General features: G+C 30.8%; 1 protein-coding gene across 6 annotated transcripts in view; it reads left to right on the top strand.

Moving 5' to 3' along the window:
• The window catches only part of LOC134725308 (protein phosphatase 3 catalytic subunit alpha-like), a 32,239-nt gene extending 9,110 nt beyond the window's left edge, over positions 1–23,129 (top strand). The window contains exons 4-14 of one of the 6 annotated variants that reach the window (XM_063589015.1): positions 672–783; positions 2,529–2,674; positions 3,159–3,298; positions 3,585–3,662; positions 4,398–4,492; positions 5,364–5,489; positions 12,112–12,189; positions 14,414–14,458; positions 15,906–15,990; positions 18,551–18,648; positions 19,147–23,129. In XM_063589015.1, coding sequence (XP_063445085.1) covers positions 672–783; positions 2,529–2,674; positions 3,159–3,298; positions 3,585–3,662; positions 4,398–4,492; positions 5,364–5,489; positions 12,112–12,189; positions 14,414–14,458; positions 15,906–15,990; positions 18,551–18,648; positions 19,147–19,271 — 1,128 coding nt within the window. In that variant the 3' untranslated portion in view covers positions 19,272–23,129. Of the gene's footprint in view, positions 1–671; positions 784–2,528; positions 2,675–3,158; positions 3,299–3,584; positions 3,663–4,397; positions 4,493–5,363; positions 5,490–12,111; positions 12,190–14,237; positions 14,250–14,413; positions 14,459–15,766; positions 15,852–15,905; positions 15,991–18,550; positions 18,649–19,146 lie in introns of all 6 variants that reach the window. The other 5 variants (XM_063589016.1, XM_063589017.1, XM_063589018.1 and 2 more) reach the window with 5 other exon arrangements.
• Positions 23,130–26,429: the final 3,300 nt, after the last annotated feature.

Below are 26,429 nucleotides of genomic sequence, written 5' to 3'. Positions count from 1 at the left end.
GTTCTAACTTCTTTATGATAGCTTGACACCAAACACACATTCCTGGTAAACTTGGCTAGTCTAATTTTAACCATTATTCAGAAGTTGAACTTGAGGGTCATCTGGATTCCTCTGTGCAATCATGCTGTGATACTTAATAATTTTTTTTATAAAACATGAAAGATGTGGATAAACATGTTATTTCACGTTCAAACAATTTTTCTTGCAACAGATTGACTTTTCCTGACATTTTTTTTTTTACAAACTTATTTGACTTACCTGATGCTGTTGATATGTAAATGAATGGAAGAATTAAACAAGAAATCATAGTCTAGATATAATAGATGATACTGTATCTGCACTTATTTATTGTTTATCATTATTAATGATCATGAACGCACAGGCTTTCTTGTGAATTTTACACTAAAATTTAAAGCGTTATTCTCCTGATAAATTTTTTGGTACATACTGCTACCATCAATTGTGTAAGAACCAACTTATAATACATAACCTGACATAAAAAACATCATTTATAATATTAAACAAGAGACTGCAAAGGCTAAGGGAAAGTAATTCAAAAAATAAAAGCCCTCCAAAAGCCAGTCTAAAAATATGATTATATTTACTGTGGCTGAAAATTGAAACCTTCAAGACATCTTTTTAAACAATTTTCACCTGATTTCTATTTTCAGTGTGTATTGTACTTATGGGCTTTAAAGATCTTATATCCAAGCACATTTTTTCTGCTACGAGGAAATCATGAGTGTCGGCACCTTACTGAATACTTCACATTTAAACAAGAATGTAAGTATATATACGAATATTGTTAGATTCATCATAATAGTATACATATTACATCAGTACACATGTACATAGCAGTATTTTCATATGTTTTCAAAGTTTGTTGAACAAAATTTTGAGTGTCGTCGGTAAAATGCAGTCATTTTATTTTATTTCATTTCATTCATATATGCCTCTGTATATTTTATTAATTAAAACAAGAGATGTCAATGTTGAAATCTCTTTTTATTTTCATTTAAAGTCACCATTTTGTAAAATTTATTAGACTGGTCCCCCGGAGTTACTTAATACAACGGAAATAATTCATTCAGAAATAGTATAATACCAGTCGATCATGTGATCCGAAGTGAAAAATAAGCAGGAAATTTGAAAAATTAAGAAAAAAATATAGCTGCGGTCAATGCAATAGCATAGCGGGAAATTGTAATAGCACTTATAATTGAAGCGCTATAACGCCTAGGGAGAACACTGCATATTATTATTTATTTAGTAACCAATCAAATCTCAACATTCAACATGCATTTAAGTGAATAGATCAGTGTTCATGACACATTTTCTTGAGTGTTGCATCTGTATATTCCATTCCATGTAATATACTGGAAATTATTAGCAAAAGCCTTACAATGAATATACACTAAGTATAACAGATACTTAAATTTGGTATCATTCGTTTCCAAAAGTCTTATAAAATCACTGGGTCTGCTGAAATCAAATAAAAACTGCATTTTTTAAGGGAGTTAACTTAAATTTATATTTGATGACCCTGTCAAGTCTGTCTTGGCCAAAAAAACATGTGTGCTTAGTAATAAAATATTTTAAAAATTAGAAATAACTTGGCTTTTAGGAGCCTCTAACTGAAAATTGACATGTTTTCAATGTGTGATTTATCTGCAAAGTAAATACAACATATATCTTTGCATTAAGTTTTATTGTTTACAAGAGTGAGATTATATTGCAGATTCAGCTAATTACATCACATGGTAAAAATCCCTAGCTTTATTGAATTGATAAAGTGTTAACAATTGATCATCAGACATGACCTGTCTGTATATGATACATATTGATATAGTATCCTACAGAATTTAGTCTTACACTGTACAGCAAAACAAACATGTATTGATTTTGTCTCTGTTTAAATGTCAATTGTTCCAGGTGAAAAGAGTATTAATTACAACCACACACAAAATATATGTTATATAGAAGGTGTTAATAGATCTATTGATAAAGCTGCATTCATTATATTGCAATGGGGACATCTATTGTTGATAACTTGTATAGAACTGATCATGAAAAAGCTGCATACAAACATACATAGGAATGTGTCAGGATAAGACATATAACTTGTTAGTCTTCCAATTGTACATATAAATGTCCCCTGCAGTATTGTGATTGAGAGAAGTAGGTTGTGGAAGTAATCTGTCAGATTATCTACCGATGTATCTGTTGTTCAATTGTAAACATGTTTGTTTGTGAGGTTACTTTAAACACTTACTTAATTGTTGTATATGAATTATGGTTTAGTAACTCCTGTTGATATGATGTTCAAAATATCTCCTGTTTTAATTGAATATTTTGTGTCATTTATTGGCCTAATAATAAAAAAAATATATATATTTAAGCTTTAGATAAAGGACTGGCTATTTTTTGTAACAGAAATTTGAAATGTATATTTGAAAGGAAAGGATTGACAGCTGTAATACTTGATTTACATTTCAGTTAATTATTGATTTTATTTTTTCTATTTATAGGTAAAATAAAGTATACAGAAAAAGTATATGATGCATGTATGGAAGCCTTTGATTGTTTACCATTATCAGCTTTAATGAATCAACAGTTTTTATGTGTGCATGGTGGATTATCACCAGAAGTTCATACATTGGATGATATCAGAAAAGTAGGCATTTGATTGATTTTCCTTCCTTAATCATTTCAAAGGAATGTCAAAACATAGACAGGAGTCAAACATAAATATATGTGGATTTTGTCCAGATATAAAAAAAAATTGTTAGTTTTTGGTCCTATTTATACATTCTTTTTCACTATTTACAAAAGTAGTCATTCTTTACTTACCTGTACTCATTTCTGCTTTTTACAAAACACAACAAACAATTATCCTCTACATTCCACTAAAAAGTCATAAATGATAAACTCTTACTATTTGTCAATTTGTGTCATTCTATCATCTGGTTCCATAATCTAAATCAGTATACATGTAATTTTCTTCTCTTAAAAAGATAAGATAAGGAAGTGAAAAATAATAATATTTGGAAGAATTATATTTTTATGTCAATAAATGTAAAAATGAAAGCTTTGTAGATATTCTGTTTTCATGATGTTTTGGCGGAGAGTTATTTATTTGAACAATTTATAATTTTCAGTTGGACAGATTTAAAGAACCTCCAGCATTTGGTCCAATGTGTGATCTTTTATGGTCAGATCCATTAGAAGATTTCGGAACAGAAAAGACAACAGAGCACTTTACTCATAATAGTGTCAGGGGTTGCTCATATTTTTACAGGTGAATATTTGAAATGGAAGCATATTAGATTCTTTTGAAATTGTGACCATTTTCATATCTGTTTAAGATGTTGTAAACATCAGTGATACTTTATTTTGTTTGCCAAGTCAGTAAGTTTAAAAGTAACTTTAAACATGTTTTAATATGTGCATTCACAAGAAAACTTTTTTTTTTTTAAACATAGATTAAACATGTAAACTTCTATGAGCTCATTATATGTAAAAGGTTGGGTTCATGTAAATTTTTAATAATGAACAATATCATAAAAATCTATTTTGTTTTTCAGCTATGCAGCATGTTGTGATTTTTTACAGCAGAATAATCTATTATCAATTATACGAGCTCATGAAGCGCAAGATGCTGGGTGAGTTTACAACTTGAAAAGATCATTATTTGAACATTTAAAGGGCTAAATTAATTTTTCTTATGCGAACTACAAAACTTATGAACCCAAAATAAGAACACAATATCCTTTGATGGTTCCAATACAAATTAGGCTCACTTGCATCCTTGGCTACTCTTCAATAGGTAAATTCAATAAGTGTATTTGTATTGAATATTTTGTCAAGGCCAATCTTTAAAGATGTCTCCTTAATCTAGATACAAATGACTTTAGATACAAGTCATAAATTGTAAGACATTGACAACTATTGAACAACTTACTGGTACTTGGTTTTTGGAAAGCACATGTTATATTTGGCAAGGGAAAGTTGAATTTGTGAACTCTACACAGTTGTATTTGAAAATGTTGGTAGTAAGCACTTTTAGAGTATTTCATTTTACTATCTTCATTGACTGCTTTATGCCATAGAAATTATTGATCACAATATTGTTATTCTTGGAAAACCAATAGATCTAAATATGAATCTTAAATTCTTAAAAGAGCTGTTATGTACTAACAAAACTGGGTTTGTCCCAAAACATCCATATCTTGACAAGATTTACAAATGTTTTTTTCAAAATATTTTAAGACAATTATAAGTTAAAAATATAATAAAAAAAAGATACGTGTGTTCTCCTATGTATAAGCTTTTGTAAATGACAAGCTGGCCATAAACATTATCAGCTATCATTAAATCATCCTTCTAATCTATTACAGGTACAGAATGTATAGAAAAAGTCAAACCACAGGCTTTCCTTCATTAATTACGATATTTTCAGCACCTAATTATTTAGATGTTTATAATAATAAAGGTAAGAATTGTTTATTGGATATACCAGATGCTTATATATAGAAACAGATGTAACATATTCTCTGCAGTAGAAAATGCATGATTCTATTCATATAAAATTAAAATTGGTGTGTTGTGGTACAGAAGCACTTTATAATGCAGTTAATTTCTGAGATGTGAAATCTAACACTGCAAACTGAGAAATGAGAACTGAATATTCATAATTGGATACAATGCAATTCTGATATATGTGTACTCCAGGCAAAATACAATAAGATAACCATTTTTGATTAAGTAAATATTTGTTATTATCAAACACACTTTTAGTATTGATGTATTAAGAACAAAGAAAACAGAATGAATGACGTGCACAAACCATTTACAAAAACATACTATGACAGGTTTGAAAAAGTTAAATGATTATCATAACTTTATTTAAGAAAAATTGACTTTCAATAAGTTCTTATTGTTTGATTATGTTTTCATGATTTGAAGAAATTTCGTCTGCACTTTTCTGTAGAATGCTTACATTCTTACATCATTGTTAAATGATGTCATTTACACGGTCTAACCCAGAGTAATTCATTCATAAATAGCATACAATGTAGGAGTAAGCTTGGAATAGCCATAACAAATGGTGACATTTTCTACCAGCAGACATACCAATATATTCATATTGTATCAAGGATGTGTTCTCAAAACATTAGAGCCAATGGACATTCAGCAACCAACAATCAATCATTCAAAACATGAGAAGGAGGTCGTATGTTAGACTGCATCATTCATTATGTCAAAAATAGCATTATATTAACATGATATGTGGATCACATATTTATAATTATTGATATTATGTCAACAAAACATTTGAAAATAACTTTTTAATTTTTTTTCAGCTGCCATATTGAAATATGAAAATAATGTGATGAACATCAGGCAATTTAATTGTTCCCCACATCCATACTGGTTACCCAATTTCATGGATGTATTTACCTGGTCATTACCATTCGTAGGAGAAAAAGGTTTGTACAAGACACGAGGATGCAGACAAATTTATTTAATTATAGCTTACAGTATAGACTTCATATACCTCTGTTTGATGGTTATAAAAAGAAGTCCCGTTTAAGTGATTTATTCTAAAGTACTTTACAGCTGATTTCATTGAGTTTATAGACAAAGGTAATATCTTTGAATAGCTTGCTTGTTTGCTGAACTGTAAAGTCATTATTAATGCAGGTAAACTACCCTCCTTTCGAAATAGCCTAGTCGAACAGACAGATAGATTGGTTATCTGTCTGACTAGTCTACTATTAAAGGAGGGTAGTTTACCTAACCTTATAATGAATTCACAGTTCAGTTAGCAAGTAAGCCAAACAAAGTTTTTATACGACCGCAAATTTTGAAAAAATTTTCGTCGTATATTGCTATCACGTTGGCGTCGTCGTCGTCGTCGTCCGAATACTTTTAGTTTTCGCACTCTAACTTTAGTAAAAGTGAATAGAAATCTATGAAATTTTAACACAAGGTTTATGACCATAAAAGGAAGGCTGGTATTGATTTTGGGAGTTTTGGTCCCAACATTTTAGGAATTAAGGGCCAAAAAGGGCCCAAATAAGCATTTTCTTGGTTTTCGCACTATAACTTTAGTTTAAGTCAATAGAAATCTATGAAATTTTGACACAAGGTTTATGACCACAAAAGAAAGGTTGGGATTGATTTTGAGAGTTTTGGTTTCAACAGTGTAGGAATTAGGGGCCACAAAAGGGCCCAAATAAGCATTATTCTTGGTTTTCGCACAATAACTTTAGTTAAAGTAAATAGAAATCAATGAAATTTAAACACAATGTTTATGACCACAAAAGGAAGGTTGGTATTGATTTTGGGAGTTTCGGTCCCAACAGTTTAGGAATTAGGGGCCAAAAAGGGACCCAAATAAGCATTTTTCTTGGTTTTCGCACCATAGCGTTAGTATAAGTAAATAGAAATCTATGAAATTTAAACACAAGGTTTATGACTATAAAAGGAAGGTTGGTATTGATTTTGGGAGTTTTGGTCCCAACAGTTAAGAAAAAAGGGGCCCAAAGGGTCCAAAATTAAACTTTGTTTGATTTCATCAAAATTGAATAATTGGGGTTCTTTAATATGCCGAATCTAACTGTGTATGTAGATTCTTAATTTTTGGTCCCGTTTTCAAATTGGTCCACATTAAGGTCCAAAGGGTCCAAAATTAAACTTAGTTTGATTTTAACAAAAATTGAAACCTTGGGGTTCTTTAATATGCTGAATCTAAAAATGTACTTAGATTTTTATACGACCGCAAATTTTGAAAAAATTTCGTCGTATATTGCTATCCCGTTGGCGTTGTCGTCGTCGTCGTCGTCGTCCGAATACTTTTAGTTTTCGCACTCTAACTTTAGTAAAAGTGAATAGAAATCTATGAAATTTTTACACAAGGTTTATGACCATAAAAGGAAGGCTGGTATTGATTTTGGGAGTTTTGGTCCCAATATTTTAGGAATTAGGGGCCAAAAAGGGCCCAAATAAGCATTTTCTTGGTTTTCGCACTATAACTTTAGTTTAAGTTAATAGAAATCTATGAAATTTTGACACAAGGTTTATGACCACAAAAGAAAGGTTGGGATTGATTTTGGGAGTTTTGGTCCCAACAGTTTAGGAATTAGGGGCCAAAAAGGGACCCAAATAAGCATTTTTCTTGGTTTTCTCACCATAGCGTTAGTATAAGTGAATAGAAATCTATGAAATTTAAACACAAGGTTTATGACTATAAAAGGAAGGTTGGTATTGATTTTGGGAGTTTTGGTCCCATTAGTTAAGGAAAAAGGGGCCCAAAGGGTCCAAAATTAAACTTTGTTTGATTTCATCAAAATTGAATAATTGGGGTTCTTTAATATGTCGAATCTAACTGTGTATGTAGATTCTTAGTTTTTGGTCCCTTTTTCAAATTGGTCTACATTAAGGTCCAAAGGGTCCAAAATTAAACTTAGTTTGATTTTAACAAAAATTGAAACCTTGGGGTTCTTTGATATGCTGAATCTAAAAATGTACTTAGATTTTTTATTATTGGCCCAGTTTTCAAGTTGGCCCAAATCGAGGTCCAAAATAAAACATTGTTTGATTTCATCAAAAATTGAATAATTGGGGTTCTTTGATATGCCAAATCTAACTGTGTATGTAGATTCTTAATTTTTGGTCCAGTTTTAAAATTGGTCTAAATTAAAGTGCAAAGGGTTCAAAATTAAACTAAGTTTGATTTTAACAAAAATCAAATTCTTGGGCCTCTTTGATATGCTGAATCTAAACATGTACTTAGATTTTTGATTATGGGCCCAGTTTTCAAGTTGGTCTAAATCAGGATCTAAAATTATTATATTAAGTATTGTGCAATATCAAGTCTTTTCAATTGCACAGTATTGTGCAATGGCAAGAAATATCTAATTTCACAATATTGTGAAATAGCAATTTTTTTTTTAATTAAGAGTTATCTTTCTTTGTCCAGTAAAGTAAGCAAGATATATCTGCAAGATTTTTTTTAATTGGAGTTATCTTTCTTTGTCCAGAATCAACTTAAATCTTTGTTATATACAATATACAATGTATATTCACTTTTTACTACCAACTGATAAATTTAAATAATCTTTACCATTCAGTGATAACAAGCAGTTTTTTTACATCTTAATATTTTATGATGTATTTAAATGAGTAGTAATTGTTGCAAACTCCATTAGAATATTTTAATTGAAATTAGTTTTGGAATAAGGGAAAGGGGGATGTGATTAAAAAATTGGGTTCAATTTTTCTCATTTGAAATTTCATAAATAAAAAGAAAATTTCTTCAAACATTTTTTTGAGAGGATTAATATTCAACAGCATAGTGAATTGCTCTAAGAGAAAACAAAAATTTTAAGTTCATTTGAATACATTCATTCTGTTTCAAAAACCTATGCTGTGTCAACTATTTAATCACAATCCAAATTTAGAGCGGAATCCAGCTTGATTGTTGTGTCCATACTTGCCCCAACTGTTCAGGGTTCAACCTCTGCGGTCGTATAAAGCTACGCCCTGCGGAGCATCTGGTTGATTATTGGCCCAGTTTTCAAGTTGGCCCAAATCGAGGTCCAAAATTAAACATTGTTTGATTTCATCAAAAATTGAATAATTGGGGTTCTTTGATATGCCAAATCTAACTGTGTATGTAGATTCTTAATTTTTGGTCCAGTTTTAAAATTGGTCTAAATTAAAGTGCAAAGGGTCCAAAATTAAACTAAGTTTGATTTTAACAAAAATTAAATTCTTGGGCCTCTTTGATATGCTGAATCTAAACATGTACTTAGATTTTTATACGACCGCAAATTTTGAAAAAATTTTCGTCGTATATTGCTATCACGTCGGCGTCGTCGTCGTCGTCCGAATACTTTTAGTTTTCGCACTCTAACTTTAGTAAAAGTGAAAAGAAATCTATGAAATTTTCACACAAGGTTTATGACCATAAAAGGAAGGCTGGTATTGATTTTGGGAGTTTTGGTCACAATATTTTAGGAATTAGGGGCCAAAAAGGGCCAAATAAGCATTTTCTTGGTTTTCGCACTATAACTTTAGTTTAAGTTAATAGAAATCTATGAAATTTTGACACAAGGTTTATGACCACAAAAGAAAGGTTGGGATTGATTTTGGGAGTTTTGGTTTCAACAGTTTAGGAATTAGGGGCCAAAAAAGAGCCCAAATAAGCATTATTCTTGGTTTTCGCACAATAACTTTAGTTAAAGTAAATAGAAATCAATGAAATTTAAACACATTGTTTATGACCACAAAAGGAAGCTTGGTATTGATTTTGGGAGTTTCGGTCCCAACAGTTTAGGAATTAGGGGCCAAAAAGGGACCCAAATAAGCATTTTTCTTGGTTTTTCGCACCATAGCGTTAGTATAAGTAAATAGAAATCTATGAAATTTAAACACAAGGTTTATGATTATAAAAGGAAGGTTGGTATTGATTTTGGGAGTTTTGGTCCCAACAGTTAAGGAAAAAGGGGCCCAAAGGGTCCAAAATTAAACTTTGTTTGATTTCATCAAAATTGAATAATTGGGGTTCTTTAATATGCCGAATCTAACTGTGTATGTAGATTCTTAATTTTTGGTCCTGTTTTCAAATTGGTCTACATTAAGGTCCAAAGGGTCCAAAATTAAACTTAGTTTGATTTTAACAAAAATTGAAACCTTGGGGTTCTTTGATATGCTGAATCTAAAAATGTTCTTAGATTTTTGATTATTGGCCCAGTTTTCAAGTTGGCCCAAATCGAGGTCCAAAATTAAACATTGTTTGATTTCATCAAAAATTGAATAATTGGGGTTCTTTGATATGCCAAATCTAACTGTGTATGTAGATTCTTAATTTTTGGTCCAGTTTTAAAATTTGGTCTAAATTAAAGTGCAAAGGGTCCAAAATTAAACTAAGTTTGATTTTAACAAAAATCAAATTCTTGGGCCTCTTTGATATGCTGAATCTAAACATGTACTTAGATTTTTGATTATGGGCCCAGTTTTCAAGTTGGTCCAAATCAGGATCTAAAATTATTATATTAAGTATTGTGCAATAGCAAGTCTTTTCAATTGCATAGTATTGTGCAATGGCAAGAAATATCTAATTTCACAATATTGTGAAATAGCAAATTTTTTTTTAATTAAGAGTTATCTTTCTTTGTCCAGTAAAGTAAGCAAGAAATATCTGCAAGAATTTTTTTGAATTGGAGTTATCTTTCTTTGTCCAGAATCAACTTAAATCTTTGTTATATACAATATACAATGTATATTCACTTTTTACTACCAACTGATAAATTTAAATAATCTTTACCATTCAGTGATAACAAGCAGTTTTTTTACATCTTAATATTTTATGATGTATTTAAATGAGTAGTAATTGTTGCAAACTCCATTAGAATATTTTAATTGAAATTAGTTTTGGAATAAGGGAAAGGGGGATGTGATTAAAAAATTGGGTTCAATTTTTCTCATTTGAAATTTCATAAATAAAAAGAAAATTTCTTTAAACATTTTTTTGAGAGGATTAATATTCAACAGCACAGTGAATTGCTCTAAGAGAAAACAAAAATTTTAAGTTCATTTGAATACATTCATTCTGTGTCAGAAACCAATGCTGTGTCAACTATTTAATCACAATCCAAATTTAGAGCAAAATCCAGCTTGAATGTTGTGTCCATACTTGCCACAACTGTTCAGGGTTCAACCTCTGCGGTCGTATAAAGCTACGCCCTGCGGAGCATCTGGTTGATTATGGGCCCAGTTTTCAAGTTGGTCCTAATCCGGATCTAAAATTATTATATTAAGTATTGTGCAATAGCAAGTCTTTTCAATTGCACAGTATTGTGCAATGGCAAGAAATATCTAATTTCACAATATTGTGAAATAGCAAATTTTTTTTAATTAAGAGTTATCTTTCTTTGTCCAGTATAGTAAGCAAGAAATATCTGCAAGAATTTTTTTTAATTGGAGTTATCTTTCTTTGTCCAGAATCAACTTAAATCTTTGTTATATACAATATACAATGTATATTCACTTTTTACTACCAACTGATAAATTTAAATAATCTTTACCATTCAGTGATAACAAGCAGTTTTTTTACATCTTAATATTTTTTGATGTTTTTAAATGAGTAGTAATTGTTGCAAACTCCATTAGAATATTTTAATTGAAATTAGTTTTGGAATAAGGGAAAGGGGGATGTAATTAAAAAATTGGGTTCAATTTTTCTCATTTGAAATTTCATAAATGAAAAGAAAATTTCTTCAAACATTTTTTTGAGAGGATTAATATTCAACAGCATAGTGAATTGCTCTAAGAGAAAACAAAAATTTTAAGTTCATTTGAATACATTCATTCTGTGTCAGAAACCTATGCTGTGTCAACTATTTAATCACAATCCAAATTTAGAGCGGAATCCAGCTTGAATGTTGTGTCCATACTTGCCCCAACCGTTCAGGGTTCAACCTCTGTGGTCGTATAAAGCTACGCCCTGCGGAGCATCTGGTTACCTTTGCCTACACACTCAATGAAATCGGCTGTAAAGCCACTGAAATTTAGTATGGTATTGCCTTAGCATCCCTACATTTTGATAGCTTAATGAATTTGGTGCATTTTATCTATTTTAATGTGGTCAAGAGGCAAATTTGATTTTTTTCCTGGCAAATAAATTTAATAAAACTAACAAAACTATGTCCATGGTGTAAGTGGATAAAAATAGACATGAATAACTACAGACAAGTTTTTATTGATATTAGATATGAAGATCTTCATGTGACGCAATTGGCAGGGAAGCCATTTTCTCAGAGAAGCTTCTGTCAGGGCAGTTATCAACGAAGGGTTAAATCAGTATAACACATGTATATGAATAAAAATTGTTTTATTAACATCAATGTCAGGAACCCAACAACACAAACAACCAAACAACATTATAGGGTATCATACAGTTTTCTACAAAAATCAGCTGACAAATACAAAGTGTTTGTATCAAACCAACCTGAGTAAAAATTTGTATAAACAAATAATTAAGAATATAAAAATAAATCATCCAAGTCACAAATCATTTCTAACTAGAAAACTTTTGTTTTACAGTTACAGAAATGTTAGTGAATGTATTGAATATTTGCTCAGATGATGAGCTTATAATGGCAGGAGATGAGATCTTAGATGGTAAGTTTAAACACTTCTCCATGTTTTATATACTGTTTTATTGTACGAGACATAAAGTCAATATGTGTATAAATAAAAAATAAAATGGTGTACATGACAGTTTATTAAAAATCCAATATAAATCTATTTATATGGAGCTCTGTGCTTTAAATAACCTGCAGTATCAATTTATTCACATGTATACTTGAAACTTAACTATTATAAAATAGCAGTACATAATAATTAACTTGTCAATTTATTATGTTCAGAAGACGTGCTTCTGTCACTTGTCAAAGAAGTATCTTGTACTACGGATGTTGTAAATGAAGTAATTATATCAGCGAATAGTATACTAACGAATTTAACTTGCAAGTAAACACTAGCTTCTGAAAAAAAGGTTGAGAGAGAAAATGTGAAACAAGAAAAGTTTATTTCAGTGCCAATATTATTACAAGGTATTGTTGATTGTTTAAGCTAGTGTTTTAGGAGTGAAGGGGCCTTCTCATATAATAGGGTCAGTGTTAAAGGTTACACATCATTGTCACTGCACTGTTTTACATATTAACTTCATTTGATTGTCAATGTCTTAATCCTCTCAAATTTATCTGAATTCATCAGTGAGTAAATAGACAATTCTGTTAAGCCTGGAGTAAAGAATTAAGATCTATTCTGGGATTTGATTTTTTTTGCCACTTGGCTATGGGATTTTCAGGATACTTGAATTAAAGTACATTGAACCTAAGTCTTCTAGATGAGATATAATATAAATGTGAATGGAATACTAGTAAGACTTAATTTTGAAAGTACTGGTACTGGAAGTGATGTGCATGTATATCATGTTCCATTTAGAAAACAACCTTTTGAAGCCCATACTATACCCTTACTCTAGGAGTTGTGGCTATATCGCTGACAAGGTTTTGTTGATTGTTTGTTCATCAGTCACTTTATGAGAAAAACTTTTCTCTGGGGCTTTTAAACTGATTACTACACATTTGACCAGCAGCTTGTTATTAGAGATAAGTTGTGAAATCAGAACTTTCTGAAATATCTGCCGGACACCTATTTCCTATTTATCAATACTTCCATGTTCTGCACACTAATTAGCAGAATGCCTTCATATTCCTTAGCAGTGAGACAGTGATGGGTTGTCATATGTGAGATATTGTTAGACACCTACTTCTGGTTTAAGATTTTAACAAATAGCTGTATCACGATCTTCTTGTTATTGAATATGAATGAATACATTTAACATATGAATTGTAAACCAGACTTGGCTTCAATCTTCAAAAATGATGTTGAATTTGTCTTCATACATATGCTAAATTTTATGGTCAGAAGGTCTTTTAAATAAAAATGATGAATTATCTTGTAAATTTGTTTGTTGTATGAAAACTTTTTATTCATCTACATTGGTTTCAATGTGTGTATTTTAGGTGTTTTTTTATCACAAATATCCAGGGATTTTGATTTGTATGAAGTGGCATGGTGTTTTGAATTTTGAATTGAAAGTTAACTTGCTCAAGTTTAGTAGTCACTAGAAAATCACCAGTATATTGTAATTGTTATATTTAATCCAGTTAATAAAGGATTTAAAATTGAGTGTGCAGATTGCTTTAATGTTCATAATGTTTGTTTGTTTTTGTGATGTCACAAAAGTATAAATGTGTTCTTAAAAGTTGAGCAAATATTAAAATAATCAACAAATGATTCATTATTGGAAAACCTTTAAAATTATTTGCAAGCTTGAAGTAACATCACAAAAATAAATTGAAAAGCTGTTCCATTAGAAAATCTTCTTTGCAATTTTGATCAGATATTTGAAGAAAAAAAAACAATACAAATTTTCTTAAACATTTTTTTCTCTCATTTTGAATTTATTTCCAAATTTTAACAATATTGTAGTGGGACAGTCTTGTTTATATATATGCATATCAGCCACATATTTATTTTGCAAGCTGTGCTACACAAATTTTTGTTATGTTTTTGATGAATGTTTGTAAATGTGTTTTGTTTTCTTCTTTTTCTTTTCTTGTTGGGTTCCTTGAAAATCCCTGCATGTGCTCAATTAGGGCAGCGTAATGGTAAGTGCACAGCCCAAGCTTTATATATCAATAACTATATTACCTTTTAAAAAAAGCTAGTTTGCATATTTTAATTGTGTTACAGTGTATAATCTTCAATTTGTAGAAATTTTCTGCATTTCTGTTTGCATCTTTCTCAACTCTCTCAACTCTTTAAATTCTAGAACAGGCGAGAAAAATAACACTTAAAGAGGTAGACAGAGAGACAAGTAAGTCTAAAGTCCTGAAAAAATAATCTGACATGGCTAAAGACACGGTTTTATATATTGTGTTCCTGGTTTTATAAGTACAACTCGCACTACATTCTGTGATGTCAAGTTTGATCTGTTTTACATTATTATTTGTACCGACAGATATATAACATTGTAGTAGTTCAATAACCTTTATATAAATGAATGTTTTATGTATAATAATAACAATAGTGATGATCATAATAATATCTCCTAACTACGTTCTGTGTGTAACTTGTCTTAGAAATTTTAGGGGTTGAAATAGTTTAGGAAAATAAATGATGCTTGTGTGAGCAACAAAATCAGGAACACATAATAAAACCAGGAACACTTTTAATCAAGTAATCACTGATTCAAAAAAGGAATAACATTTACAGTGGAAATGTTGCCAGTCCTATTTTCTAAGGACTTTACCAAGCTTGCATGTTTGACATGTTTGACCATGTTAACATTGATGCATTGTTAAATACTGGTCATGTGACCGAGGCCACTAACAAGTCAGGCAGCTTAGTTGCTTGACTCTCTGTCTGACGTATATAACCAAATAATCAGAATAATGCCTTATCTTTCAGATCTTTCCACGCTTTATACTTTGCTCTAATTCACCTACTTTATTTTTTTTCTGTTTTAGTCATTTGTTTGCTTTTTGTAGTAGTCCTGTGCTAGTTAGTGTGTTGCAAACACCAGGGTTCAGTCAGTTGAACTAACAATTACACTGGTAACAAGTAGAATTTGTTTGTCACTAGTGAACCCTGGGCTCCATTTTTCTGCTGTACAATATCTGTTACTATTAGCCCACCAGTTTTACTGCGAGCTATGCTAGAACATGTTAATTTATAAAATTATAATTTTATGAGTCTAGCTAGTGCTTTGTTGTAAATTGTTAACTGCAGCTCTGCAGCAAGAATTGGCTATTTTACTACATAAATATTAAAATGCTGATGAAGATTATCATCAAAAGCTGCAAATCTGAATGGAGTAATAGCACAAGTAGGATTAGCTTTGCATTTGCCTTGCTGAGTTATTACATAGATAAGATTTTATTTATAATTCTTGATTTTATTTTTATGATTTAACACTTTAGTTGTATCTTTTCCCTTATGGATATTTTCTGCTTATTGAAACTGTATTGTTTTGAAAACAATTTTTTGACAGAAACAATGATATAAACTAATTAAAAAAATCAAGTTCATTTAAAACAGCACAAGGTGGCACTAGAAGGAATGTCAGTTCATGTGTTTTAACTGTTCTATAGCAGGGTAAAATGCAGTTGTGCTTTGATTCCAGGGACTACAGTAGCAGCTAGGAAAAAAGTGATTAAAAACAAGATCAGAGCCATAGGCAAAATGGCTAGGGTCTTCTCAGTACTCAGGTATGTTAGTTTGACAACTAATTTCTCAGTGTGTGTTTGTTAATTACATTACAGATGGTGCAGTGGCAGCAAGAAAAGAGGTGATTAGGAACAAAATCAGAGCCATTGGAAAAATGGCTAGGGTCTTCACAGTTCTCAGGTATGTCGACTGCTGACTTCATCATGGATACTTACTTTCTTCCTGGATTTTTATAGTTTTTCCATGCTAAGAATTGAAGCCTACACGTCAGATTCAAAAGAAAAAAAAGTTTATTTACATGATTAATATCATGATTTTTTTTTTAAATTGTCAGTTATTATGACAGTGGAATATTATTTATGCTTCAACTTTTCAATTTATGCAAGTTAAATATTTAAAATCTGAATGACAAGTGAAATGATTTCAATTTATTTAGCATGGGAAAAGTTTTTTCTTTAATTTTTACAGGATTTTGTAAACCTTTTTGTTTATATTTGTAGATTTTCACTATATAAAACAGTTTTATATAATATATATTTACACATTTTCTAATTCTTCCTTGCCTATATATGTACCCAGTGTTATGTTTGTTTTCTTTTCTCTTGGTACTGGTGATACCGCACATATTGAGTAAGAAGGTTGAAGTAAAATTCACTTCCTATTAAAAGAGCAATGAAGATAAATATAATTCCAGACAATACTTGAGCCCTTAATTATATACTTACCAATGTTTGAAGGATAACTGCCTTGTGGGGGATAAATTCTCTTCTGATTTTGTGTTCACTTGGTTAAAAATCTATGGTCAAAGAAACAGTTTAGGCAAATCTTTGTTTTCCATCACTTGATTGTAACCCAAGTGTTTTTTTATGCAACATAATTGGTAAGCAGGAAAATTGGGGACCAACAATCTTTTAAGTAATCCCCAAAACTACCTTTTTCTTTACTGCAGTTAGCATTATGTCCCCTTTTTGACAAAGTGGCAAGTTAAAAGCATTATTAGTCGGAATGTCATGTTGGAATATAACTGTTATTTATGTCATTGAGGTTGCATATAAAACCAGTACCAAGAGAACTATTATCCTATTTTCATTTAAAACATTTCATATTTAGCATTTGGTGAAAGATTTCTGAAGATGACTTGTTAGATGTTGATATTTCTCCATTTACTGTTTAGATGCATGAAATATATTTAGTGCATGTATTACACCAATCTGATTAAAATCAGACTTTTATTGCTTCCATTTACTGATTTAGTGCATGAAGATCTGTTTAAACAAATTTGTTTGTATTCAGTTAACCCTATCATTGTGGGACCAATTTTAAGAAAACAAGAATAGGTCAAAATGGGGCAGAAAGATTTATGAACTGAAGAAATTAATCATCATCATGGGGGAAATCTTTTTTGAAAGAGATTTAAGTTTATCTTGGTTAGTATTGGTTATTTGGCCTACTTTAACTACAGTTTGGTTGATGTATAAAAAGTAGACCAACATTTATGAAAGATTCCCAAGATATAAAATCAGCAGTACATGTATAGTCACAAAAAATGAAACAATCTTTTCCTTTACTTGCATTAAAATTTATCACGCTTTTGGATTAGTCTTGATTTTAACATTTGAAGATAACTCATCATCATGTAATATAGTTGTAAATTGAAGCAAACAGAAGTTGGGTTTTAATCAGATAAGTATGTATAGTATCTGCTTGAAAGGAATGGGACTGGAATTTATATTTACTCTATTTATTAACTAGTGCACACACTATAGAGTTATTCGTTATGAAACACACTATTTGATGTAACTTACAGTCAATTTCATTGAATGTGTAGCTAAAGATAATATATTTGGTTAGCTTGATTGCTAGATGAACAGCGAAATCATTATTAGGTTAGGTAATCTACCCTCCTTTTAGAATAGACTAGTCCAACTGATAACCAATCTATCTGTCTGAAGAACTAGGCTACTTCGAAAGGAGGGTAGTATACCATACCATATAATGACTTCACGGTTCTGCTAGCAAGCAAGCTAACAAAAGATATTATCTTTAGCAGCACACTCAATGAAATGGGCTGTAAACCTTTCAATTGATACACTTGCCTTAATTATTTAATTATCAACTTATATGTTACTCACTACATTTAATAGCTTACATTTATATTGAAAGAAAACCTTGAAATTTAACAGTATAATGTTTTTCCCATTCTCTTGTCAATTCAATTGTACATATAGTATTCATCAATTGTAACAAATCTCTCTCCAAACCATTTAGCAGATAGGATTTATAGACTATCATTGATTTTCTCGCTTGTGCTGGTACAGCAAAAGTGAGAAAAGCAATCGAGTTGAGATGACCAATGATAATCTGTTAATCGCTTTTTTACCTATGACGACTTGGTCAATTTCAATGTCATTTTCGTTAGCAACGCCACGTTGCCTCCTTAGTTTGCAAGCAATATTTTTCCATCTCAAGCGAGAAGCATGAAATGAAAATTATCACAAAAAAAGATCAAAGGAAAAATGCACAAAATAGCGATAAACAAATTTATCTAATAAATTAGTTCATATCACTCTTTACCGAGGGTTAGGTACTTAAATAGTAACTGATTGCCTAAAATTAAGATTCGATACATTTCATACAAATGACTTGGTTTGACTGCTGATTCAACATAGTATTGTTGTATGACAAATGTGAAATTTTAAAAAAAATGAAGAAATTTAATTTTATAATTTTCTTATTGCAGAGAAGAAAGTGAAAGTGTGTTACAGCTCAAGGGACTTACTCCAAATGGTCTTCTTCCGATGGGAGCATTATCAGGAGGGAAAGATACACTTTCTAATGGTAGGTTATTTATAACACTTGTTCATTAAGAGAATTAAAAAAATAATGCATAAAAGTAGTTGAAGAAAGGACTTCCATAAAGTATGACTCTTTCAGTTCACCAGAGTTCTCAAAATCTTTTTATATCTGGTGGTCCCTGAAGAAATTGTTTGGTACTCACTACTATTTCCATTACAAAATACCAGAATTGTGTCAGTCCTTTGTAAATTTTGGTGGTCAAATCCCTTGAACCACCACTTTTTGATTACTATTTCACTTTACACAAGGTGCCATGGAAGTAATTAAAAAAAAAAAAAAGGAAAAAAAAAACATTAGATCATATACCTGGTACAGCCCTCAATGAAATACTTGACCTTTAAAAAAAATCATTGCTGTAAAAGAAATATTTACATGAATGGAACTTGATGAATTTCAATATGTATATAATCATTATTGTGAAATTGTATTAACTATGATGAAGATTTCATGACCTGATAGTATACATCTTTATATTTGTAGCTCTCAGTGGTTTTTCACCTACACACAAAATCAGTGGATTTGAAGAGGCAAAATGTTTAGATAAGATGAATGAACGAATGCCACCTAGGCGAGAACAGTTAAATAATACCCACAATAGTAGTTAAAATCTTATCAAGTGACATGAATGAGCTGGTCTCCTTACGTGATAATTTTAACCATGTCCAATGGGTCTGTCCCAAGACATTCCTGACTAAAAGCTGGCCTATGTATGCATGATGATTAAACTGGAAAAAGATTGTACATTTTGATCTCTAGTTTGTATATTATTGAATGCAGTATTTATAGACTAAAAGCAATTCAGAAACATAACTTAAATATTTTATTACTTGAAATTTCTGCTGAAATGTCTACACAATTCATAATTTGAATGTTCACAAACTGTATAAATGTTCTGTAAGTTGTTCCTTTCAAGATCTAGTCAATCCGTTATATGAATGTTAGTGTGTGTGTGTGTTTGTTAGGCCAGCTTTTTCTTAGTATGTCACTTTATGGACAGCTTAACGAGAGTTCTCCACAATGCTCAGTCCAACGCAGCTTAAAACAGAAGGCAGAAGGAAACAGCCAGTTATTGGCATTTGTGGACCGGCTTATCACAGCAAGGACCTAGTAAGAAAAGACATACTCTTGGCAAACCATCTTATCTCTGCCTAATATTGGTTGTGCTGCAAGTGATGAGTACGCAGAATGTTACATTAGAACAAATAACTTTTTTCTGAGATTCAAATATTTATTATTATAATTAATCAACGTTTTTTATTATTCTCCATGGCTGTAGATGTCCACATCGACACTGCTTCATAAGGAATGTTTTAAATCTGTTTGTTATATTTCCCCCTGAAGTGGATGTCAAGTAGGAACTTGCCAGATGAATGTTTTGTTTTAAATCCTCTTTAGTCATAGTGCTAGTCCCAGTTTATTTTCATACTAAGTGTAATTGTCATCATCTTTTTTCTGTGGCATCTTTGTGTGCTCGGGAATAATTATGTTCCAGATATTAATGGAAAGATTTTTAGACCTATGTGTTTATAGTTGATGTGATACTAAGAACATTCAAGTTTGAATTTTTTCCTTTGTACGTGTATGTTTGAATTTTGATCAAAGTTTGATCTATTATTCATTGATTTCAATATTGTTTTTTTCCCTCTGAAGCTTGACATTTATGAGCAGTTACAAAGAACTGTTAAACATACTTCTAAATAACTTTACTCTCATATTTAGTAAATACCATGGAAATATTAAAAAAATAAATTATATAGAAGTATTGAATTACTTTCAGGAATCAGTTCAACTATATTTTCAGTTATTAATTGCAACATCTTTCGCATATTTATCGATCGGAAAATTAATAACAAAATAAGTAATCAAATAGTGCTATAAATTGAATGTTCTTGGTACTAAAGCACCTATTGTACTACATACATTTTCAAATGGGTAAATGTTATTATCTATTGTATGTCTACAAAATTTCTGTGATAATATCTAATGAAAAACATCTCAGGATTGTAAAATATAAAATATCCTGCAGTTGTTAATGTCTAGAGTTTTTATGTTGCTTTTGCTTTCATGTGTTATATCAGAAGTTTAGTTAGAAATGAGACTTAAATGTTTAGCCAACAGAGTAATGCTGTAACTGTTTACCATAATTCTTACAATACAAGTTCTTACCCTCCTATGTAGATTAAGCCAACATTCCTTTCAATTGTAAATAAGAATGACAAGGTTCGGGCTTGTGATACACAATTATCATTTTGAGTTTCTTCAGTTCAGATATAGCTAGGAAGATACAGTATCTGATATTAGAATCTCATACTTTAGATGTCTGTGTTTATATTTGTGAGAATAGGAGTGTTATATGTTATAATGATAAGTTACAGATATTTCCTTGTGCATAATGAGTTCAGAGAATGCGAGAGTATTACATAGATATAACTAAAACAATGCTACATGAAATTTTTAAAGGAAGAAAAATTCCATCGAGGTTTGAATTACATCACCGATAAAACTCAAAATCCATCAGATATCAAATACACGTTTTAAATTTCTATTGAACAAATAAGTGATGAATGGCTTCTAAAGCCTCCAAAGCCCAAACTTTGAAATTTTCCCGTAGCAATGAGTTACAACACTTCTCCATGTTAGGGACAATGTGTAATTTGATGGAGTATTCAGGTCAATATTAACCATGCACAAATGTACATATCTCTTATATTTAAAGCTGATACAAACTTAATATATAAGAGAAAAAATTATATTTAGGGGCAAGTGCAAGATAGATATAGAAGATTGTTCTTTAAACTTTTTATGTTGTGTACAGTATGTTGGTTCCTTTTTGTTTGTGTTGTTCATAGGTTTATTTTCCAGGGTTAAATGTCTTGTTCTAGCAAACTATTTTGTTTCTTTATCTTATGAATGGCTATATTGTAAGTGTATCATACAACGTTATAAATTATATTTTCAATTTATTGAAATCCAAATGCAAGTTGATACGTTTTATCATTTGTGTATACATGATGGTTGTTTGAGTTTTAATTGTGAGAGATTTTGTGTTATGAATCTATACCTATTCCTTATATTTGCAGAATCTGTAAAAAGTTGCATTCCATATATTTATATTTATGTATAATCTTATATTTTCTGACGCAAAAACAGACATAATAATCCTTGGTATTTATTAACAACTGATACAAGTAGTGGATTTTTATTTGCTCCTTCAATTTGTGATATGGATGCTGGTCAGTTTATTATTATATATATAATATATCTTAATATGAGAGTAGGTTTCGTATGGTGTACTGATATCACAATTACTTTTACCAAAGTAGAAATTGCTTAACTGTCCGACAGTTTGATTCTTTAGGCAAAAAACTGATCAGTTGTTGAAAGAAAAAAAATATTTGCATATAAATTATTTTCATTCTGTGACATATTTTGTTGTGGACTGAAAAATAATTTTTGATATATAAAATCAAGACTAGATCAGGCCTTTGATAGCTAACTGAAATATTGGTTTATTCAAGCTAAATTGGTTGAAGAAAAAAAATATATGTATAAACTTCTTTATTAGAAATAAAAATCCCTATTGGACAGATCAACTGCTATAAGAGAATATACAGTGAATAGTACTAAAACTAATGCTTTCTTGAAATCCTGAAGACATTTTTGAGACGATTTCAATAGGCAAAAATAGAAAAGATACGATCAATAAGATGCGGACTTTCTTTTCTACAGAAGTTATTTTCTATGATAGTTTATTCTGCATAATTATTGCTTATATTAGAACAAAATATAACTTTTTTATCCGTATTTTAGGATGCCAATTATAGTGTGATATTATTTTTCATTGTAACACCATAAAAGATGCTGAATCTGCATAATTGTACAAGAGCATTCTTTTACAGTAAAATTGTCATATTTTGATAACATTTTCGTTGTCTAGTTGTTCAAATTTTGTCTTTTGATATGTCTGTTTAAAGATTTCAACAAATTATAGTGTATAACTTTGTTAAGTACAAGTAATGTTAGGGCAGTCATATTATAGTTATCTAGCATTTATCATATGAGCTAGTAGTAAACAACTATAACAGGAAGAATGTCTTCCATTGAAGCAGACGAAGAAGAATCCACTACATTTTATCAGTGGTGATATTTCAGTACAGTTGGTGCACTTGTGGTCGTACAGTTTATTTCCTGATGTATAAATGGTATTATTATTGATGTTCATTCGGAACAGTTAATGTTCCTTTTTCATTAAAATGATTTTCAAGATTCAAATATGTTAAGAAGTTATCTGTTGTTACATGCATTTAAATTTTTTTCATAAAATTTAAATTTTTGGAAATTTTAGGTGTTGTTCCCTATTAATAGTCTTTTGCTTGAATTTGAAAGCATATTGTTCCTTCACACCATTTTCTCTACCACCAAAATCTTTTTTTATACTTAATAAAAATAATTGCAATAATTTATGAACAAATCTTGTTGTCAATATAACTATTAAGGAGTTCTGGAATCTATGGTTCAGTTCTTAGAAGAAGTTAATAGTGTTGAAATCATCATTTTTCATACTGATGCTTTATCATCTGGTATGCATCTGATTGTCTTGACTTCACGTTCATTGTTGAATGACAGAATTATTTACAGAAACCTGGATTTGACCGTTTATCCAGTTATAAGAAATTGTAAGTAATAGGTCAAATATATATGGTCTTGCATTTCATGTCTGAAATTTCAAGTTTGGTAATTACTAAGAAATATCAATAAAATTGAGAATGGAAATGGGGAATATGTCAGAGACGACAACCCCATCATAGAACTGACAACACCTGAAGGCCAGCGAAGGGCTTCAACACAGCGAGAAAATCAAGTACAAGGAAATGAGCCTCAGCCGACCTGGCCGATGTGGACTAGTTCAGTAAAAATAGACAACATCCTAAACTTCAAAACATATAACTGAACTAAATTGAAGAACATACAATACTAACAACTATCTTAGATATAAAGAATCAATAAAGGAATTACAGGGCTGTGTAATAACATGATCCAACTGAACTCGTTTTCTCTGTTCATTGATAGATGCCAAGTTTTCATGATAGTTGATAAAATGTCTTAGAAAATCCTTCTAAAGTGTACATTCTGCTTGACAACCTTATTCCTTTCAAAAAGTTATCAAAGGTACCAGGATTTTAATTTAGTATGCCAGACACGTTTCCTCTACATAAGATCAAAATAGTTGTAAAGCCAAACTAGAACAAAGTTGAAGAGCATTTAGGACCCAAAACTCCAAAACGCTGTGCCAAATACGGCTAAGGTAATCTTCCTGTGATAAAAAAAAAATCCTAAGTTTTTGAAAAATTCTAACTTTTGTAACAGGACATTTATAAAAATGACCATATAATTGATATTTGTGTTAACACCAAAGTGCTGACTACCGGGCTGGTGAGCTGGTGATACCCTCGGGGACGAAAGTTCTACTCAGTGGTGTAAATAGTTCAGATACCAGGATTATAATTTAGTAAACCCGATGCATGTTAAGTCTACCTAAGACTCACCTGTGGCGCTCATAAAAAAGTTATAAAGCCAAACAAGATCAAAGTTGGAAGAGCATTGATGACCCAAAATTCCAAAAAAGTTTAACCCATGCTAAACATGAAGTGTTAAACCTGACTCCAAAGCATCTTTATAGATAATGATCCTATACTGCATATTGGATATCAACATTACTTAATATACTTTCATACGAGTTGCTGTTAATTTGGTTATGGTTAAAAAGTCATAACACTAAAGGCAAACATATTATATATAACTCGAAAATGATTGGTAAATTATTTAGATGTAGAATTTAATTTTGAGACAACTTCAGCCTAGGTAATAAAATAACCTGTACCAATTTTCTTGCACCAGATGCCCATTTTGACAATACACGTCTCTTCAGTGATGCTTGTGACCAAAATATTTGAAATCCAAAGCTTATATATAAAAGATGAAGAGCTATAATCCAAAAGGTCCAAAAAGTATAGCCAAATCCGTGAAAGGAATCAGAGATTTGCATGAGGGAGATACATTCCTTAATCTACAATAATTTCTAATATTTTGCAACAGCAAATTTTAATAACACAAAACTAGAGGCTCTAAAGAGCCTGTGTCGCTCACCTTGGTATATGTGAATTAAACAAAGGAAGCAGACAGTTCATGACAAAATTGTGTTTAGGTGATTGTGATGTGTTTGTACATCTTACTTTACTGAACATTCTTGCTGCTTACAATTATCTCTATCTATAATGAACTTGTCCGTGTAGTTTCAGTGGAAAATGTTAGTAAAAATTTACAAATTTTATGAAAATTGTTAAAATTGATTATAAAGGACAATAACTTCTTAGGGGGTCAATTGACCATTTTGGTCATTTTGACTTATTTTTTTGTCTTAAATTGCTGTACATTATTGCTGTTTACAGTTATCTCTATCTATAATAATATTCAAGACAATATCCCAAAACAGCAAAATTTCCTTAAAATTACCAATTAAGGGGCAGCAACCTAACATCTAAAAATTTCAGGGCAGATAGATTTTCACCTGATAAACAATTTTACCCCTTGTAAGATTTGCTCTAAATGCTTTGGTTTTTTAGTTATAAGCCAAAAACTGCATTTTACCCCTATGTTCTATTTTTAGCCGTAGCGGCCATCTTGTTTGGTTTGCCCAGTCACAAAACACAATTTTTAAACTAGATAGCCTAATAATGATTCTGGCTATGTTTGGTAAAATTTGGCCCAGTAGTTTCAGAGGAGAAGATTTTTGTAAAAGTTACCTAATATTTACGTAAAAATGGTTAAAAATTGACTATAAAGGGCAATAACTCCTAAATAGGCTCAACTGACCATTTTGGTCATTTTGACTTATTTGTAAATCTTACTTTGCTGAACATTTTTGCTGTTTACAGTTTATCTCTATCCATAATAATATTCAAGATAATAACCAAAAACATTAAAATTTCCTTAAAATTACCAATTTAGGGGCAGAAACCCAACAATGGGTTGTCTGATTCATCTAAAAAGTTCAGGGAAGATAGATCTTGACCTGATAAACAATTTTACCCCATGTCAGATTTGCGCTAAATGCTTTGGTTTTTGAGTTATAAGCCAAAAACTGCATTTTACCCCTATGTTCTATTTTTAGCCATGGCGGCCATCTTGGTTGGTTGGCCGGGTCAAAAAACACAATTTTTAAACAAGAAACATCAATGATGATTGTGGTCAAGTTTGGTTTAATTTGGCCCAGTAGTTTCAGAGGAGAAGATTTTTGTAAAAGTTAACGACGCCGGACGTTAAGTGATGAGAAAAGCTCACTTGGCCTTTTAGGCCAGGTAAGCTAAAATTCCGTATTTTCATGTCAGTACCGAAGAACTGGCTACTGGGCTGGTGATACCCTTGAGGACTTATAGTTCACCAACAGAGGCATTGTCCCAGTGGAAGTAATAAAATAAACGGTACCAATGTTCTTGCACCAGATGCCCATTTCGACAATACATGTCTCTTCAGTGATGCTCGTGGCCAAAATATTTGAAATCCAAAGCTTATATAAAAGATGAAGAGCTATAATCCAAAAGGTCCAAAAAGTATAGCCAAATCCGTGAAAGGAATCAGAGCTTTGCATGAGGGAGATACATTCCTTAAATATGACTGAAATAGATAAAACTTAAGAACCTAGCACTGTATTCCTAATGCCCCCCCCCCCCCCCCCCCTTAATAATTTATTCCATCTAAATCAA

This window comes from Mytilus trossulus, chromosome 7 (genome assembly GCF_036588685.1).
Source record: "Mytilus trossulus isolate FHL-02 chromosome 7, PNRI_Mtr1.1.1.hap1, whole genome shotgun sequence".
Taxonomy (NCBI): Eukaryota; Metazoa; Mollusca; class Bivalvia; order Mytilida; family Mytilidae; genus Mytilus; species Mytilus trossulus.
This window is presented reverse-complemented; position numbering and strand designations above follow the sequence as displayed.